Source organism: Lampris incognitus, chromosome 10 (assembly GCF_029633865.1).
Source record: "Lampris incognitus isolate fLamInc1 chromosome 10, fLamInc1.hap2, whole genome shotgun sequence".
Taxonomy (NCBI): Eukaryota; Metazoa; Chordata; class Actinopteri; order Lampriformes; family Lampridae; genus Lampris; species Lampris incognitus.
Window position 1 is genome coordinate 50,411,445 of NC_079220.1, and position 19,276 is coordinate 50,430,720.

The 19,276-nt window shown below is 47.0% G+C and overlaps 1 protein-coding gene across 1 annotated transcript; it reads left to right on the top strand.

Moving 5' to 3' along the window:
• Positions 1–3,423: 3,423 nt before the first annotated feature.
• On the top strand, positions 3,424–7,985 carry cenpx (centromere protein X). Its single transcript, XM_056288587.1, has 5 exons — positions 3,424–3,514; positions 4,923–4,974; positions 5,060–5,113; positions 5,208–5,296; positions 6,619–7,985. Exons 1-5 carry the CDS (start codon positions 3,476–3,478, stop codon positions 6,631–6,633), a joined length of 249 nt encoding a protein of 82 aa, XP_056144562.1. The 5' UTR covers positions 3,424–3,475; the 3' UTR covers positions 6,634–7,985.
• Positions 7,986–19,276: the final 11,291 nt, after the last annotated feature.

Below are 19,276 nucleotides of genomic sequence, written 5' to 3' on the forward strand. Positions count from 1 at the left end.
CTACTGCACTCCCCGTTACTTTGGACAGTTGACCCCAAGTACTTAAACTCAAATGCCTTTGTCACCTCCACTCCTTGCATCCTGACCATTCCACTGTCCTCCCTCTCATTCACACATATGTATTCCGTCGTGCTCCTACTGACTTTCATTCATCTTCTCTCCAGTGTATACCTCCACCTCTCCAGGCTCTCCTCAACCTGCACCCTACTCTCGCTACAGATCACAATGTCATCCACGAACATCATCGTCCATGGAGACTCCTGCCTGATCTTGTCCGTCAACCTGTCCATCACCATTGCAAACAAGAAAGGGCTCAGAGCCGATCCTTGATGTAATCCGACCTCCACCTTGAACCCATCTGTCATTCCAACCGCACACCTCACCATCGTCACACTTCCCTCATACATATCCTGCACCAGTCTTACATACTTCTCTGCAATTCCTGACTTCCTCATACAATACCACACCTCCTCTCTCGGCACTCTGTCATAAGCTTTCTCTAAATCTACAAAGACACAATGCAACTCTTTCTGGCCTTCTCTATACTTCTCAATCAACATTCTCAAAGCAAACATCGCATCTGTGGTGCTCTTTCGTGGCATGAAACCATACTGCTGCTCGCTGATCATCACCTCTCTTCTTAACCTAGCTTCTATTACTCTTTCCCAAATCTTCATGCTGTGGCTGATCAACTTTATACCTCTGTAGTTGTTACAGTTCTGCACATCACCCTTGTTCTTGAAAATCGGTACCAGTATGCTTCTTCTCCACTCCTCAGGCATCCTCTCACTTTCCAGGATTGTGTTAAACAATCTAGTTAAAAACTCCACTGCCATCTCTCCTAAACATCTCCATGCCTCCACAGGTATGTCATCAGGACCAACTGCCTTTCCACTCTTCATCCTCTTCATACCTGCCCTCACTTCCTCCTTGTTAATCCACTGAACTTCCTGATTCACTATCCCTACATCATCCAACCTTCTCTCTCTCTCATTTTCTTCATTCATCAGCCCCTCAAAGTATTCCTTCCACCTTCTTAGCACACTCTCCTCGCTTGTCAACACATTTCCATCTCTATCCTTGATCACCCTAACTTGCTGCACATCCTTCCCAACTCGGTCCCTCTGTCTAGCCAATCGGTACAAGTACTTTTCTCCTTCCTTAGTGTCTAACCTGTCATACAACTCACCATACGCCTTTTCCTTTGCCTTTGCCACCTCTCTTTGCTTTACGCTGCATCTCCTTGTACTCCTGTCTACTTTCTTCATCTCTCTTACTATCCCACTTCTTCTTTGCCAACCTTTTCCTCTGTATAATTTGCTGTACTTCCTCATTCCACCACCAAGTCTCCTTGTCTTCCTTCCTCTGTCCTGATGACACACCAAGTACCTTCTTAGCTGTCTCCCTCACTATTTCTGCAGTGGTTGTCCAGCCATCTGGCAAATTTTCACTACCACCCAGTGCCTGTCTTAACTCCTGTCTGAACTCCACACAACAGTCTTCCTTCTTCAACTTTCACCATTTGATCTTCGGCTGTGTCTTCACTCGCTTCCTCTTCTTGGTCTCCAAAGTCATCCTACAGACCACCATCCGATGCTGCCTAGCCACGTTCTCCCCTGTCACCACCTTGCAGTCTCCAATCCCTTTTAGATGGCGCCTTCTACATAAGATATAGTCCACCTGTGTGCACTTTCCTCCACTCTTGTACGTCACCCTGTGTTCCTCCCTCTTCTTGAAATATGTATTCACCACAGCCATTTCCATCCTTTTCGCAAAATCAACCACCATCTGTCCTTCCACATTTCTCTTCTTGACTCCATACCTTCCCATCACCTCCTCATCACCTCTGTTCCCTTCACCAACATGTCCATTGAAGTCCGCTCCAATCGCCACTCTCTCCTCCTTGGGTACCCTCTCCACCATGTCGTCCAACTCACTCCAGAATTCTTCTTTTTCATCCATCTCACACCCAACTTGCGGGGCATATGCGCTGATAACGTTCAGCAATAAACCTTCAATTTCCAGCTTCACACTCATCACTCTGTCTGACACTCTCTTCACCTCCAGCATGCTCTTGACATACTCTTCCTTCAGAATTACCCCTACCCCATTACTCCTCCCATTCACACCGTGGTAGAAGAGTTTGAACCCACCTCCGATACTCCGGCCTTACTCCCCTTCCACCTGGTCTCTTGCACACACAGTATGCCTACCTTTCTTCTTTCCATCATGTCAGCCAGCTCTCTCCCTTTACCAGTCATAGTGCCAACATCAAAGTTCCAACTCTCACCTCCACATGCCTACCCTTCCTCCTCTCTAGCTGCCTCTGGACATGCTTCCCCCCTCTCCTTCTCCTTCGCCCAACAGTAGCATAGTTTCCACCGACACTCTGCTGGTTAACAGTACCGGTGGCGGTCGTTGGTAACCCGGGCCTCGACCGATCTGGTATGTAAGTTTTATTTATGATCCGCATATTTGATTTGGCAAAGATTTTACGCCGGATGCCCTTCCTGACGCAACCCTCCCCATTTGTCCGGGCTTGGGACCGGCACTGAGGATGCACTGGCTTGTGCATCCTCAGTGGCTGGGTTGTTGTTACTTTAACAACAATGAACAAAAACAGGCTCAACCACTAGCCTCGTCTGGGGTTGCCACAAAACAGTGTGGGGGCCAATTCTGTGTGGAAATCCACTTAATATTTCCTGGAAAACTCGTTTTGCGGCCCTTTTGATTCGGCTCAAATTTGCCAATCTGATAAGCTTTCCGATATCCTTGAACTATTTTATTATTATTATTATTATTATTATTATCTATTACCCGACTGAAATTTTTTTACAAATATTTTAAATCAAGTATAAAATGTCAGAAAATCTCATCTTTGTGTTGCTTGTCCATGCCCACTTCAAAACGCGCGCCAATACGACGCTACGCTTCTTCTTCTACGCCTCTTTACTGTGCAGCGGGAAAACGTTCAACTTGCTCGTTATCACAACCATACTTGACGAAATGAAAATACACCCTTTAAGGAAATAACAAAGGCAAATAAACGGTCAAAAAGCCGCTCTGCGGATAAGAACGTGTTCAGTGCTATACAGGGTTCACAAAACAAGGCGTAGAAGAAGAACGGGGGCATTTGACGGCCAACTTGGACAAGCTAACGAAGATTACTTTTTCTTAATTAGGCTACACGTGTTTTCAGACAATAGTTCAGAAACGTTATCGGACGGGCCAATTTCAGTCAGGGAACATCGTCCAACTCGGATCAAAAATGCCGCAGGAAAAAAAGAAAGAAGCACAAAACAACCTAAGCGCTTTACATAACGTATTTTAGTATCGGTTTCCCCCCCCCGTTGTTCACGCATGACGTCACCAACACTACATAGCCCGAGGGCGCCGAGGGCGGCGCTATGACGTCAGAGAGCCCGCCCGGAGCCAATCGCAAGTAAAGCGGGAAGGTTCGTCAGCAGCTTGAAACATGGCGGAGAAGGACGAAGACAACGTCGAGTTTAAAAAGGTACGTCCCGAGCGTTTCACGCAGCGGTTCGGTGAAACGGCGTTTATTCATTCGGTCGCGTATTTATCGTCTGCGGCCCACAACGGAGAGGGGGGGGGGCATGATTTTTTACCCCCACCCCCGTACCCAGAGAGCATTGGCTAGTAGCATAGCAGCATAGCTTGCAAGCAGGGATCCCCTCTGTCCAGCAAAACGTTTCTAGTCCCTTACCGTTTTAATTTACATATCCAAATTGACTTAATTTGCCAGTCATATAGGGGTCACGTCCGTTAAATTGCCGAAAAACTCGACCGAAACGATATTTCAGGCAGTTTTGTGTTGGTCGCAAGTTCCCCAGTCCCACCATTCACGCAGCACAGCAATGCAGCATACATCTGTCAAGCATCTACAGAGTCGTGTCTGTGAATGTTCTCATTCATCCAGGTCATGGTTATCCAAAGGGACTGAATCAAGTGCAACTGGACTTGGTGTATATATATCCGTGAATCAAGCCCAGTTGCACTTGATTCAGTTCCTTTGGATCTACAGTGTCGTACCGTTTGAAAAATAAAGAACTGATGTTCTCCACGGATCATATTTACCCATCATTAAGACAATATTCACCACTTTATGGTGTAAAGTTCAGTAGCACCTTATCGCTAGAAAGAAACCCGCTGGCTGTTAAAAATAACCTACTCCATCCATCCATTATCCAAGCCAGCGTTTCCCAACCAAGGACCCCCCCCCCCATCCTGCAGATTTTCATTCTAACCCTGCATAGTTAGTCCTGCTTGTACTTACTCAACCAGTCATCTCACAGCACTTAGTTATGCAAGGTGTGCAACATCTGACATGATTCATTGCTGATTGGTTGAATAACTATTAACAGGTAACTATTCAGGGTTGCAAAGAAAATCTGCAGGATAGGGGGGTCCTTGAGGACTGGGTTGGGAAAGACTGATCCAAGCCGCTTATCCCAATCGGGGTGGCGGGAATGCTGGAGTCTATCCCAGTAGTCGTTGAGCGGCGGGCGGGGAGACACCCTGGACAGACCGCCAGTCCACCAAAAGTATTTAATTACTCATTTAGAAAGTGAATGTTAGTAATATCTCCGCAATCTTAACCTCTGGAATTAGGATTGGGTTAAATATTGACTGTCACATTATTTACCTTAAACTTGTGTCGATAGATATGTCATCAGTGTTTTTGGGCCCACGCGTCTTTCGTGTACATTTGGGTGAAAATGTTATTTCTCGTGTCTTGAGGTTCATATTGGTAAAAGCTGGAAATAACCATTTTTCATATTTAAATGCAACAGAGTATTTCACCGTTTTCTGGTGAAGCAAAGAAAAGCGTTAGAGAGGGGCGGTGCAGTCTGCTTTTAACTGCTATGCGGTCATGTCACCTTGTCTGTTCTTGTCACCTGCAGGAGACGGTGAGCAAACTCTTCTCCAGCTTCTTCAAGGATGATAAAACCAGAAGTGAGTTGGTAAAATGGTAGCTTGGTATAACTCCTTACAGTGATGACTGGTGTGTGGGATTTCAGCATATTGAACTCTGTTGCAGTTAACGGTGATGCTGCCTTGCTCGTCGCGGCTTTGCTGAAAGTGTTTGTGCAAGGTAATGAATGACCTGAAGCTGAGAATTATCCTTATGACGGTGCAGAATAGCTTTTTGATTCAGACCTGACATTTGTTTGTGTCGTGTTTTTCAGAGGCTGCGATGAGATCGATCAAACAGGCAGATTCTGAGGACTTTGAGGAAGTAAACATCGAGCACTTTGAAAAGATTTTACCTCAGCTGGTATGTACCATTTCAACCCACCCAGGGAGTGTTGATCCATCAGTTTGTAGGGGACAGATAATACAAGCAACATATTTCGTAATGCGTGAAACTGTTCTGAACAGGGAATAGTTGTCTGTGTAATTGCTAAAATAAGCCTCGTCATCTGAAAGTTCCCAGGAAGAGGCAGATGGATTTTTTGGTTTTGTTTTGTTCTTTAGCCCTGAAACATTTTAAAAACCAGGATTTTGCTTGTTTAAAGTTAAAATCCTGAAGCTTGAAATGCAATGAATATGATTTTGATACTTTCTGTTGCCGGCTTATTAAAAACAATAGCCAGGCTACAAATATCCAAATCATTAACTATTTTGTAGTTGCTTACGTCACTGGTAACTGTCAGGTAAGACCTCCCTGATGTGAATAATGGCCACAAAGTGCATCAATAAACATAAGCTTTGCACAGCTTTACAGAGCATGTGCAAGCTGCCTCAAATCCCCTCTCCGTTGCTTAATGTGCTGTAATTCATTTTGTGGTATTTTTTGACAAGTGGGTAAGAAGCATTGGCTATTTATTGCCAATCGTGACCAACGGATGCTTATTTTATTAACTGGGGATCACAATCAGTATAAATGTCACTGAATTTTTTTTTATGGTGGAGACAGCTAGATCTCATCAGTGTGCACAATTTGTTAATGTTTTGATTAACTTGTTGGCCTTCATCTCATACTTATTGGCAGATTCAGTTGTGCATTTTGATGTGCCAAAGTTAGAATGTTTTCCTGAAATATACAAAGTCCTGCAAACACAAGAAAAAAAAAGACATTTGGCAGCACAGTGGCACAGTGGTTAGTGCTGTCACCTCACAGCAAGAAGGTCCTGGGTTCAACCCCCGGGGTTGTCCAACCTTGGGGGTCATCCCAGGTCATCCTCAGTGTGGAAATGCATGTTCTCCCCGTGTCTGCATGGGTTTACTCTGGGTGCTCTGGGTTTCCCCCACCATCAGAAAGACATGCATGTTAGGGTTAATACTCCTGTCTGTGCCCTTGACCAAGGCATGGCAAGGCAAACTGGAGTTGGTCCTCGGGCGCTGCACGGCAGCTGCCCACTGCTCCTAGCTACACAGCTAGGATGGGTTAAATGCAGAATGTAATTTCCCTATGGGGGATCATTAAAGTATATCAAAATAAACATGAATAGTCCCAGGTTATTTCCACCGAAAAAAGTGGTTGACTTAAAGATCAATCATGACATCGTCCTTTCAGTTCCTTAAATGCATCATTACCTAAAATACCCTAAAATGCCTTTAGTCTCACCTGGGGTTTTTTTATTCTTTCCTTTACAGTTGCTGGATTTCTAGCACAGGTTGTGCCACAGGATGGAGCCAGAGTGCTGCGTGCGAGGAGTTCCTTCAGCTCCGCGACAAACTTAGGTTTTTCTGATGTCTGGTTTTCTTTTGCTGTGCGCTTGTGTTGGCACATTTTAACTTGAGCGTGGCTTTATAAAGGTTTGCAGATCACGACATTTATTTGAGATGTTTTAATTCGAAGCAGAAAGCAGCAGCCTTGTCCTCTGCTCCGCGCCACTGCCAATAAGGCCCACCTGTGCTCCTCTGTGCAACAACAGGTGCTTCCAGCATGCTCTCCGGTGCCCTTCATCAAAGCCTCCTGGAGCAGTTGGAAGCAATTAGAGTAATAAGGGAAGCAGCCGGTCCCTTAGATGATGACAAGTGCCAGGAAAAAAAAAAAAAGGAGTACCCCCTCCGGCCACTTTGAAGTTCCCTTTTGCTGTCCTGCAATGTTTAGTTAGAGGCGGGGGGTGAGGTTTGGGGGGCAGCGGGGACCTCTGGCACAGGGGTAAGTTGAATGGGAGAAGTGCGTGCGTGGGTGTGTGTGTGTGCATGTGTTAGCCAAACACGGCCACAGAGACCACACGCATAGATATTCTGTTTGAAAGGAAGCATAACAAAACACATTGGAGCGCGGCCCACGAAGAGCAGGGTGTAATTCTGAAGGTAAATAAACAAAAGGGGCAAGTAGCGTGGAGGTGCTTTCTTTCTCCCCTTTCATCACGGCTGAGGGGGTGGGGGGGTTGGGACGGTGAGGGAGTGGGCAATGTGGGGTTTTCTAGTCCGAGACCGCCGGTTTCTCCCACCGGCGTTGTAGCGGACCCGGTGGCCGCGTCTTCGCTCTGAGTCAGCATATCTGCGTGACGGGTTGAGTCACGCGGCATATCTGCGTGACGGGTGAGTCACCGCACTTAAAACTGCGGCCCGCACACAGCTGGGAGTGACTCGGGTAGAATCTGGGCCGACCCTGCTCTTGTAGGTGCTCAAGGGCCCGCCAACTGGAATATGACCCAGATTAATCTAGACTAAGTCCGCCGCAGTCCCCTTAGCAACATGTAGAGCAGACCATCAAGATGAGACCCTTCTGTCTTTATGATGCTTATTTTCAATCAAGATATTGGTAGCATCAGACAGTGAGTACTGACAGTCTCTGGCAGGAAGGACTGGCCAGGTATAAAGCCAGATGTTCCTCATGCAAAAAAACCCCCCAAAAACCTTAACAGTACATATGCACAATAGTTTATGAAGATATTCATGTTGCAAATCCCTGGTACAAAATAAACTTCATCCTTAATAGAACTGAAATGTACCTCTCTTGATTGTCAATCCCTTTTTTTTCTACCTATAATAAAATACAATTATTCTTCTGGATCACCCAGTTTTGTTTTGTTTTTGTTTGCTTTTTTTACCCCTCTGATACCAGCAGCTAGATGGTCTCTATTGCTGAAGCATTGTACTACTGTACAACGTCTCTCCTTATGCATCTTAGTGGAACAAATTACATCTGAAGGCACTATTATTAAACATACGAAAGCAGTTAGGACAAGAATGGGGAGGGGCGTTGAAGAGAGTAATGAGTTAAAGCTTTTCTTGATCATACATTAAAGGCAGGGAGTGTCGACAGCCAGTCCAGACGCTTTGGAGAAGCTCCGAAGCGAGAAGCGTTTTCCCAGGAGACAGAGACTGATCCGTCTCCAGCCTGCCGGCTGGTCTTGGACAGTGTTGCAAGCGGAATAGGGCCCTGATCCCCGCTGCAGATTCTTGCCCTTTTCTTAGGCTTTCTGCTTCTCCTAAATACACATGGAGATTAGCGAAATTCACATACAGTGTTGCCGAGTCGTGTCAATTAAAGACAAGGGCGGGACGTTTTTAGACGGTGGATATTCCCGGTCCTAATGCGGTGGTCACAGTTGATGGTCGCGTCGGTGCCAGCCCTCACTTGGGCATCTGAATGGCTAGTTCTCATTTTCTAGCTTGAACACAAAGAAGCCTTCCAATTTAATCAATCAAAACATTACGATAACATAAAAGCGAGAGCTGCTTGCTTATTCTGAGCTCTGAAAATAGCCGTCCTTTTCTGCCAACTTTGGCTCACCGAGATGCAAATTATAGAATGCAGGACATTTAACTCCATACTGTTGTTAAGTATAGTTACAGGTTGTTTAGTTACTAACTGGTAGAATATTTATACTATATTGTACACTTGCCAGTAAAGCCACTGCTATTTCAAACCGCTAATATGCCCTCTGTATATACTCACGTATATGGTTTTTTTTTTCTTGTCTGCAATATCTTATACTTGTGAATGCAACAAATGTGAATGCTGTATAGAAGAGACCTGCAAATTCAGATGTGACCTATTTCTGATTGTTAGTTCTTGCTTTTTACACTCCGCAGAAAGATCTCCGACACTTCCTAATCCCTTACTTGCCAACTCAGATGTGTACACTGCAAAAAATTAAATCTTAACAAGTGAAAATATCTTGTATTTGGTACACTAAGTCCAATATTGAGTAGAATTATCTTGAATTATCTTACTCCACTGGCAGATAATTTTGCTTATTTCAAATTTTTTTCTTGATTTTTGGTCAATTTAATCTTGTTTTAAATAAATGTTAATCTTGTTTTCTTAAAATAAGATTAAATTGACCAAAATCAGGAAAAAAACTTGAAATAAGCAAAATGATTTGCCAATGGAATAAGATAAATCAAGATAATTCTACTCAATATTGGACTTATTGTACCAAATACAAGATATTTTCACTTGATAAGATTTAATTTTTTGCAGTGTCGCTATTTCCCTGTTCTTTGGGATGTGTATAGATGCTCCATAGATGGATAGATAATTTATTGTCCTCCGTTAGAGGAAATTTGTTGCCACAGCCTGTGCACACACAAGAACAATTAAAAGAACATTCAGTCAAACTCACACACAAAAACGTAGCCGCAAGGAGCACAGTACAGTCACAAGTACAGACCATTTAAGAAGAAAGTCATAGAAAATGACTTTGCGTCTTCATGATGGACGACGCAAACTCGCTTGGCTGTCAGTAAATCCCGGGGAAACACCAAATGTGTCACCGCGCTCGTGAGATCATCTGTAAGGCTTTTGGGGGATTCTCGCCGTGGTTGAAGATGAGGTTGCTTTCAGGTGGCGACGTCGACGTCATTTGAGGATTTATTCGGGTCGTGTCAATTTTTTTTTACCCTCTTATTTCCACGCTCACTATTTCTTTTGTATCGAGTGCAAATGAAACAGCTCCCCTCGGCGTTCCGGTGTTCTGTCACCTCACCGCTCCTTTCTTCTCAGGCCCAGACTGTAGGGGTCCCATCACTGACGGGCGATCATCATACACCCAGAGCGACTATTGCCTCGTCTCTTGGCCTCCCCAAGTTGGCCGTAACACGATAATCTGAGAGGGCAAAATCTGATAGTTAGAAGTTAATGTGAGTCTGGTCACGGCGTTTCAGGATGGTCGTGTGAAATCGCACAAAGAAGATGCTGGTTTGGAAAGATGAGCACAACAGTTTGGTGAAAGCCTGGTGCTGTGTACAGTTTTCATAACTCTTAGCTAACAGGATGACGCATGCGATAAAAACCTGAGCAACATTTTCCCAAACAAAATCCTCCCCCGGCAGAGCAAGGCATAATAGTCCTGATGAGTCTATCTGCACGTGCCGCTTGTTTTTCGGTGCATCTTATGACGTGCCTGTCCATGTTTGTACGTTGGTGTGCACGTATGGCGCCATATGTGTGCTTCGCTAGGTCCGGCTACGGCTGTGATGCATTAGCGCACGGGGAGACAGGAGGCCCTCGTGGCCCCATCGTGGGCATGGAGCTTTCTAACCATGGAGGAATGCTGCTGGGGACACAGAGGGAGAACACATTCCTTATGGACGCTCCACACACGGCCTCTGCTCACACGCCACTCCTGCAGGCTGTCATACACAAAACTGCATGAGCTTTCACAAACACATATGCTACCCGCAAACATTTACAACGCTTGATAACAAAAACACTCGCTCACATAGCTACGATATGTGTGCGTGTGTGTGTATTGGGAAGGCTAGCGTGTGGATAGAATGCAAATAGAGAGTCATTGTCTCTGTCTGCTGTATATGCTGCCGTGACATGCGGGGGTTCCTGGAGGCCCCAGGCCTCTCTGAGAGGCACCGATGCTCAGGCTAAGCTTCATTAAGGAACCACGGGGCCCGCGCTGGGGTGATGATTCGATGATTCGAACATACCTGGCAGTCGCAGCCACTTGGGCGCTCTGCTGGGATCACTCCTAACTGGTTGTGGCGCTTGGCTGTTAGTCTGGGGCTGGAGATGGTCTGCCGCTGTGCTCGGTGTATTGGATGGGGCTTTGGTAGCCACAGGGAGCGGAAAGGACTCTTCCGGAACCAGTGAAGTGGATGATAGGGTCAAAGACCCTGGCATACAGCTGGGGAGCGAGAGGGATGCACAATTAGGCCCCGGGCTGAGCTATTTCTGGAGCGCTGTACTACTTACTACCTTAACTATACAATCCACCCTTCCAAGTCTGAGTTGTATTGTGGCCTATCACTTGTATTGTGGCCTAGATGGTTGGGGCAGAGGCGATAACAGCATAGTAATCCCCTTACATAACACTGCACAAACTCAATCAAAGACTGTTCAATTGGTTTTGGGGAATGTCTGAAGTTTCTAAAAATAAAGTGACGGTTCGGGCCGAGGTGACGTCAAAAGGGCTGCGGCGGCGGGGAGGAGGACTCGTACCTCAAATGAGCTGCTAAAATTCGACTGGGCCAGAGGTCAGCAGAGCACTCTATTTTTAGGTCACATCAAAAGCGGCAATATAAAAATACCGACGCTTGGAGTGACTGCCAGTCAGGCTTAGAGAGGCCGTGAGTCTGAACATCATGTGCTTTAAATCATGCGTGGGGCAGTGTTTGATGATATTTAAAAAGGAGCAAGTAATGACTGAAATCTCTTTAGCTGGTGGCAGGGGGCACAGTGTGAGGTCGCCCTTTGTTACACTTGTTACAGGACTTCGTCAACAGACGTGTAGCCCCCAGCAAACGGCTAATATACAGCCACCATTACCATTTAACTGTAAATCAGATTTGGGGGACGGTGGGTAATATCGATAATCGAACAAATGTGTACCTAATGTTAATGTCAACATTAACTATTGAAGCCAAGTCAATGTTGATTTTATGATTTTATCATAACAGAGTCACAGAAATCGGACGTCTTTATGCAGGTCACGGTACATACAGTATGTGATAGATTCTCCCAACTGTGAAGGGGCGCTCAGGGAATACAAAACATGTGTCTGGTGTAGGGTATGTTCCCACCTTTTGTATCGGGTCAGGCCAGCCTGTGTTAACCTACCGCAAACAACAAGAGATCAAGATGTTGACTGTCTCTGCCTCCACAATGGGCCGGGGCACCGGAACTCCAGATTAGCCCCGGTGAGTCAACAGGACCGCTTTCATGTGGACAAGGGCTCATGCCAGATTGCATGAGAGGTCAGGGTACAGGGGTCAAGGGTCGGGCCACAGTGTTGGTCCTTGTCATTAACAGCTTCCTGTATGCTGTGTTCCGCAAACTGGAGCGGTAATCCTTTGCGTTACAAGTTCAAAGAGGGGAGATTCTCTTTTTCTCTGAGACGGGTATGAATTTCATCTCCCCACGCAGGTCTCCCCAGAGATACCAACCACCATTTACTGAAGCGATGCACGGACTCACCATGCACTTAGATGAATCTGGGTTCTCACCTATTTTCTTTTCTCTTGCAAAGAGCAGATTATCCATTCGACTATGTGTAGTAAGTGCAACAAAAAAACTCATTCACATCAACCTTAGGAATAAAAAGCGAACATCGCTAACAGTGTGTACCTATAATTATCAGTGGGGCCCTGGATGTAGCTGCATGTGACCTGTGCATATCTGGAGATCTCAGGAACTTTTGCTGAAACGGTGCAGAAGCCTGACAGTAATTAACGGAGAGGATGTTTGCAGTGAGGCGTGAACACACAGCGTCTTATGTGTCCTCTCTCCTCCCGGACCGGCGCTCCATCCAGCAACACAAATAAAGGGTTATTAACAGAGTGGGCGTAGACGGTGGAACAAGCTGTGGCTCACTTTGTGGAAGGAGACCGTGGCTCAGGAATGATGGAGGCTGGTGAATTATATAACAGACGTGAGCAGGTGACAAGGAGGAGGCTTACCGGTGGAACAGTGTTGTGGGACCCGGGGACATAACAGGCGTTGTTGGGGATGACTGGCTATAAACAGTGGAAATGTTGTAAAAATAGAATTTCAATCAAGGGGGATAGTGGGTGGAGACAACCGTCCTGGTGGTGGGCAAAAGGGGTAGGGGTGGGTGGTTGCTTTAAAAAGAAACAGTAATCACCTTTTAAACTGTAACCACTGGCCTACATACGATTCTCTTACACTAAATGTAACTATTTGAGTGTAACAAGTGTAACTATTTGAGAGCTCAGAAGGAAAATGAACAAATATTTCTGGTTTTATGACTCAGTTTTGTGATTAGACACCCCTTTTGTTTATATCATGACAGCATAATTTATCAGTAATTACTCACTAATATACTCATTATACTCTTGACCGTGTTAAAAATTAATGTTATTGCAATGCTAATTTACTACAATGTTCAAAGGACCTTAACATGGACAGAATCTAAACATCAGTAATATATTTCTTCGTACATACTGATGTTTTTTGACTAAGATATATCACATAGTGCCATTCACCCCAAGGGGATGGAAAGGGGGGAATGGCATCTTCTTCTTCTTTTTTTTTTACAGGGGATGGTTTTTGTCAATTTGTTTAACATGGAGGGCTATGGCAACCCCAAATCTCCCCTCTGATTATGGGGCTCAGATAGATACTCCGTGCATACATTTAATTTTAGGTGTACTTTTATTAAACCTCATTATCCACCTCCCGACACCTACAGGGTAAAATGTTCTGCCTGCCCTCTGGTTAGGGTCAGCCACCTGCTGCTGTGCCCTGGAGGAGGAGATATGGGGTAGATGGGGTAGATATACCAGCCACGGGTCCATGTGCTGGCCCAACACTGCCTATCAGCACGTTTACATGCAAACACCTACCTCACCAGGGCTCGTATTCACCCTTTTAAAACACACACACACACACACCATGTCACACTGTACTTGTGGGGTCCCCTCATTGACTACATTCATTCCCTAGCCCTTAACCCTAACCTTCTGTGAGGGCAATTCCTATTTGAAGTTTGCTTACTGTTAATCTTTCACCATGTATGACCTTACATTGCTTAGATCGATGCCTAACCTTAACCCTTACCCTAATCCTAATTCTAATTTTAGCCCTAACCCAAAGTCCTAACCCTAAAATAGACCCTTTTCCTCATTTATCCTTATCCTTTCTGTCCTAATGGGGACATCTGATAGAAAAACCTGATATACACACACACACACACACACACACACACACACACACACACACACACACACACACACACACACACACACACACACACACACACACACTCATCTGCTGTGCAGCTATCGGTAGCCATTAGGCCGTCCTGAGTCCCAGACAGCGTTTGGTTGATCAGGTGAACTGTTCGCCGAGCAAGGCGTTAATTAAGTCGACGCCAGAGAGCGGCTCTTAAAATCTCGCGAGAAAGAAAGAAAGTCAAGTTTACAGGCTCTCCGTGCAGGCTGGCCACGCGCGGCGGTGCTCCCCGTCACACTTTATTAGACGGCGGCGCGTCCCGAGAAAAACCTCTCGCGCTCCTGCCTCCTCAGCGCGCGGGGGGGGGGCGGGGGAGACGTGGACACGCTCTCTCCCCCGCCGTCACTCTTTAATCTCGAGCTACGTCTCCGCTTTGAAGGCGCACCTGTTTCGGGGCGTGCGTCACACGCAGGGTGAAACCCGAGGCAGGGGTCAGAGGGAGACGCAGCGGGAGGGCTCTGACGTCAGCCTTCTCGCTCCCTCTATCCCCCTCCCTCCCCCCCTCTCTCTCTCTTCTCACGGGAGACTAGAGAAAGGGAGTAGCAGCTCAAGCTGATTTGGTTTCCCTAACAGGAAATCTAATAAAAGAAGGAAAAGGGGGAGGGGGAGGGTCACAGATTGATATCGCCGTTGTTGGACGGATACGGGTCAATCTTGTCTTTGCCGGCGGTTTTACTGTTCTCTATAATTCTCCCCGAGCGTGTCAGAACGGAAAGGAGGGTGTTTATAGAGAGGAAGAGCAAAGGCAGGACTTGACCTTTGGACACACAGGTACAGTGCACCGTCTTACCCACCCCCCCTCAATTCTTCCCCACCGTTTGTCTTCTTCAAACCGGCAGAGAGGGAGAGCTACTCATTTCCAGACCTGAAAATGTAAGCCCCCCCCCTCCAACTGCGGCTACGGAGCAGATCCAATCTCGGCGAGCTGTAATTTAAAAAATGCCTCCCCCCGGATAAACAACGATGAATTTGAAAAGCCTTCAGAAGAGCTGCCGCGGCTCTTACCTTTCTGTGCAGAGAACAGATGAGCTGCCGGGGCTCTTACCTTTCTGTGCAGAGAACAGAAGAGCTGCCAGGGCTCTTACCTTTCTGTGCAGAGAACAAGAAGAGCTGCCGGGGTTCTTACCTTTCTGTGCAGAGAACAGAAGAGCTGCCAGGGCTCTTACCTTTCTGTGCAGAGAACAGATGAGCTGCCGCGGCTCTTACCTTTCTGTGCAGAGAACAAGAAGAGCTGCCAGGGCTCTTACCTTTCTGTGCAGAGAACAGATGAGCTGCCGCGGCTCTTACCTTTCTGTGCAGAGAACAAGAAGAGCTGCCGGGGTTCTTACCTTTCTGTGCAGAGAACAAGAAGAGCTGCTGCGGCTCTTACCTTTCTGTGCAGAGAACAAGAAGAGCTGCCGGGGCTCTTACCTTTCTGTGCAGAGAACAGAAGAGCTGCTGCGGCTCTTACCTTTCTGTGCAGAGAACAAGAAGAGCTGCCGGGGTTCTTACCTTTCTGTGCAGAGAACAGAAGAGCTGCCGGGGTTCTTACCTTTCTGTGCAGAGAACAAGAAGAGCTGCTGCGGCTCTTACCTTTCTGTGCAGAGAACAGATGAGCTGCCGGGGCTCTTACCTTTCTGTGCAGAGAACAAGAAGAGCTGCCGGGGCTCTTACCTTTCTGTGCAGAGAACAGAAGAGCTGCCGGGGTTCTTACCTTTCTGTGCAGAGAACAAGAAGAGCTGCTGCGGCTCTTACCTTTCTGTGCAGAGAACAGATGAGCTGCCGGGGCTCTTACCTTTCTGTGCAGAGAACAAGAAGAGCTGCCGGGGCTCTTACCTTTCTGTGCAGAGAACAGAAGAGCTGCTGCGGCTCTTACCTTTCTGTGCAGAGAACAAGAAGAGCTGCAGCGGCTCTTACCTTTCTGTGCAGAGAACAGAAGAGCTGATGCGGCTCTTACCTTTCTGTGCAGAGAACAAGAAGAGCTGCAGCGGCTCTTACCTTTCTGTGCAGAGAACAAGAAGAGCTGCCGGGGCTCTTACCTTTCTGTGCAGGGAACAGAAGAGCTGCCGGGGCTCTTACCTTTCTGTGCAGAGAACAGAAGAGCTGCAGCGGCTCTTGCCTTTCTGTGCAGAGAACAGAAGAGCTGCAGCGGCTCTTACCTTTCTGTGCAGAGAACAGAAGAGCTGATGCGGCTCTTACCTTTCTGTGTAGAGAACAGAAGAGCTGCTGCGGCTCTTACCTTTCTGTGCAGAGAACAGAAGAGCTGATGCGGCTCTTACCTTTCTGTGCAGAGAACAAGAAGAGCTGCAGCGGCTCTTACCTTTCTCTGCAGAGAACAAGAAGAGCTGCTGCGGCTCTTACCTTTCTGTGCAGAGAACAGATGAGCTGCTGCGGCTCTTACCTTTCTGTGTAGAGAACAGAAGAGCTGCAGCGGCTCTTACCTTTCTGTGCAGAAAACAGAAGAGCCGGCGTGTTCTTCGAGACCAAGACCACGAGTTGTAGCAAGAACAGAGAAAGAGGTCTGCATTGAGTCTATGCTTAAATAGAGGCTTTTATGGCGTCTAACTATAGGGGGGCTGTCGGCTAAACACTCAATGTCCCTTTTTTCCCCTCTCGCCCTCAATCGTGTCATTCTGCAGCGTTTCATCAGAGAGGAGCCCAGATGAACAACCCATTTATCGCCGTGCCAGTGAAGGTGATTGGAGCAAGATCGTTCCTTGTCTTTATGCATGCTGATTCATGCAATCCATGAATCAGTTCTTCTGGACACAACGTTTATTGGGAGAAATTGTTCATCAGTCATCAAAGTGACCTCTTCAGTCTCAACGGACTGCAGGTATCCCCACCCTTATAAACAATACAGTGGCATAACGACCGAAAACAATGATGGGTCTCATATGCAAATTACCGTGACCATTAACTAGAGTTACAATGGCCATTTGTACTATTCACAGAGGATTTGGGAATGGTTGCAATCACAGCGTTGTAAGATGGCGACAGATGTACTTTTAGCTCCCCCCCACCCCCGGTTCAGGGGTGGTCGTTCCTTCGTAACATAGATGGCCTCTTTGACTTCCCGTTCAAACCAGCGAAAGAGTGGCCACTGGCCTGTAGATGGCTGTAGACTGCGGCGTCCTGACCTGACGAGATCATCCTCTTTGCCAGTGTCTGTTTAGTTCCCCCGATGTACAAGTCATAGCAATCCTCCCGTCAGTTAACAGCGTACACTATATTGCTCTGTTTGTGCTGGGGGGGGCCTGATCCTTGGGGTGGACCAATTTCTGGCGCAGCGTGGTTTGGGGTTTGAAAGCAACTAAGACGCAGTGTTTCGAAAATAAGCGTGCCAACTGTTCCTCCACTCCTGCCACATACGGAATCAACGATGGTTCACGCTTAGGCAGCTGTTGTCCTCCTCTCTTCGATTGGCTGGTGCCCTTTTTTGACCCCTGTAGTGTATAGCCTACAGCATAGCAAGGGACTACTTTCTGTTGTAGTAACACGTTGCGTGCGCTGTTAGGCGCGGTTTGTTCTGTGATGTTATGTTAAGTTGCATGGCAACGAGTAAAGAACCAGAAAGCTTGGTTCCCTTCTCCGGTGTTCTTATTTATAACGTAGTTGTGTAAAAAGGCCGCACAACAAGTCCGCGATGAGAGTTGTGGCCCTACGTCAAGGAGCGACACACATCTAGACGGAGCGCCCTCGCAAGTGAAACGTGCAGTGACTTGCAGGGAGCTAGCTAAAGAAAAACAAGGCTAAATTAACTTAACAAAGATGGCTGCCCCGATTACGCCAGACCGCCCTCCTTGTTTCCTCCTTGGGCGCAGCTCCAGACAGGGGTCGTGGTCCCTGTAGCAACCGGACGAAGCAGACCAAGCCCTCCCAGCCAGACACCCTTGACACACCTCCCCGCACTCCACACGACGGCATCAAAAACACCAGTCAACGCCAGGTGAGGCCGCCGCCAGACCACCCTCGGTGTTATCGGAACTGCTGGTCTGCGCGGGCTAGCAGTTAGCTTAGCCTGCCCGACTCCCGCGTCCTGTCAGACCGCCCTCGGTGTTACCTCCTCGGGTATGAGTGCCCTCATTTAAAAAAAAGTTGATGCACTAATTAAATAAAAAGGAAGGGGTGTAGTGTATAGCCAACAGTATAATAAGGGACTACTTTCTGTTGTAGTAACATGTTGCCCCAAAACACACTGCGCCAGAAGTTGGTCCACTCCATGGATTTAGTCCCCCGGCACAAACAGAGCAATAGTGTACACTGTTAAGTGCGGGGAGGATTGCTGTGACTTGTACACTGGGGAAACTATGGTATACTATACTTAAAGATGCCGGCTAAGAGGATGGCACAACACAGAAGAGCTAACACGTCAGGCCAGGATTCCTGAGTCTACACCCATCTACAGGCCAGTGGCCGCTCTTTCAAGGATGAGGATGTGCACATCCTTGATAGGGAGGAACACTGGTTTGAGGGGGGAGTGAAAGAGGCCATCTATGTGAACAGGGAACGACCATCCCTGAACCGGGGGGGGGGGGCTAAGAGTACATGTCACCGTCTTACAACACTGTGATTGCAACTATTCCCCAATCCTCTGTGAATAGTAGACATGGCCATTGTAAGTTTGGTTAATGGTCACAGTAATTCGCAAATGAAACTAATCGTTTTCAGTCGTTATGCCACTGTATTGTTGCTAAGGGTGGGGAGACCTGCAATCAGTTGAGACTGAAGAAGTCATTTAAGATGAATGATGAAACGTTTCTCCCAGTAAACGTTGTGTCCAGAAGAACTGATTCAACTTTCTGTGAGGATCCTTCCTGGTTACCACTACAGACTGTATGAAATATGGATGCAGCATCTGTAATGTCACCCACAGGTGTCTGAAGAGCCTTTTCAGAAGCCACAAATTTGGCTTTGCGCTTGCATTTCCATCTTGTCAGACTTTGGAGCCTGAACAGCTGTATTTTAGCCTGGGAACCAGACGGATCTGCAAGCTCATGTTTTACATTTGCTCCGGCATATACGTCTGGCCACCCTCCCATTCAAACAGATTCCAGCCGACCTGGCTCGGGTCGGGCCAATCACAACCATCCATCCATTATCCAAAACCACTTATCCTGCTCTCAGAGTCGCGGGGATGCTGGAGCCTATCCCAGCAGTCATTGG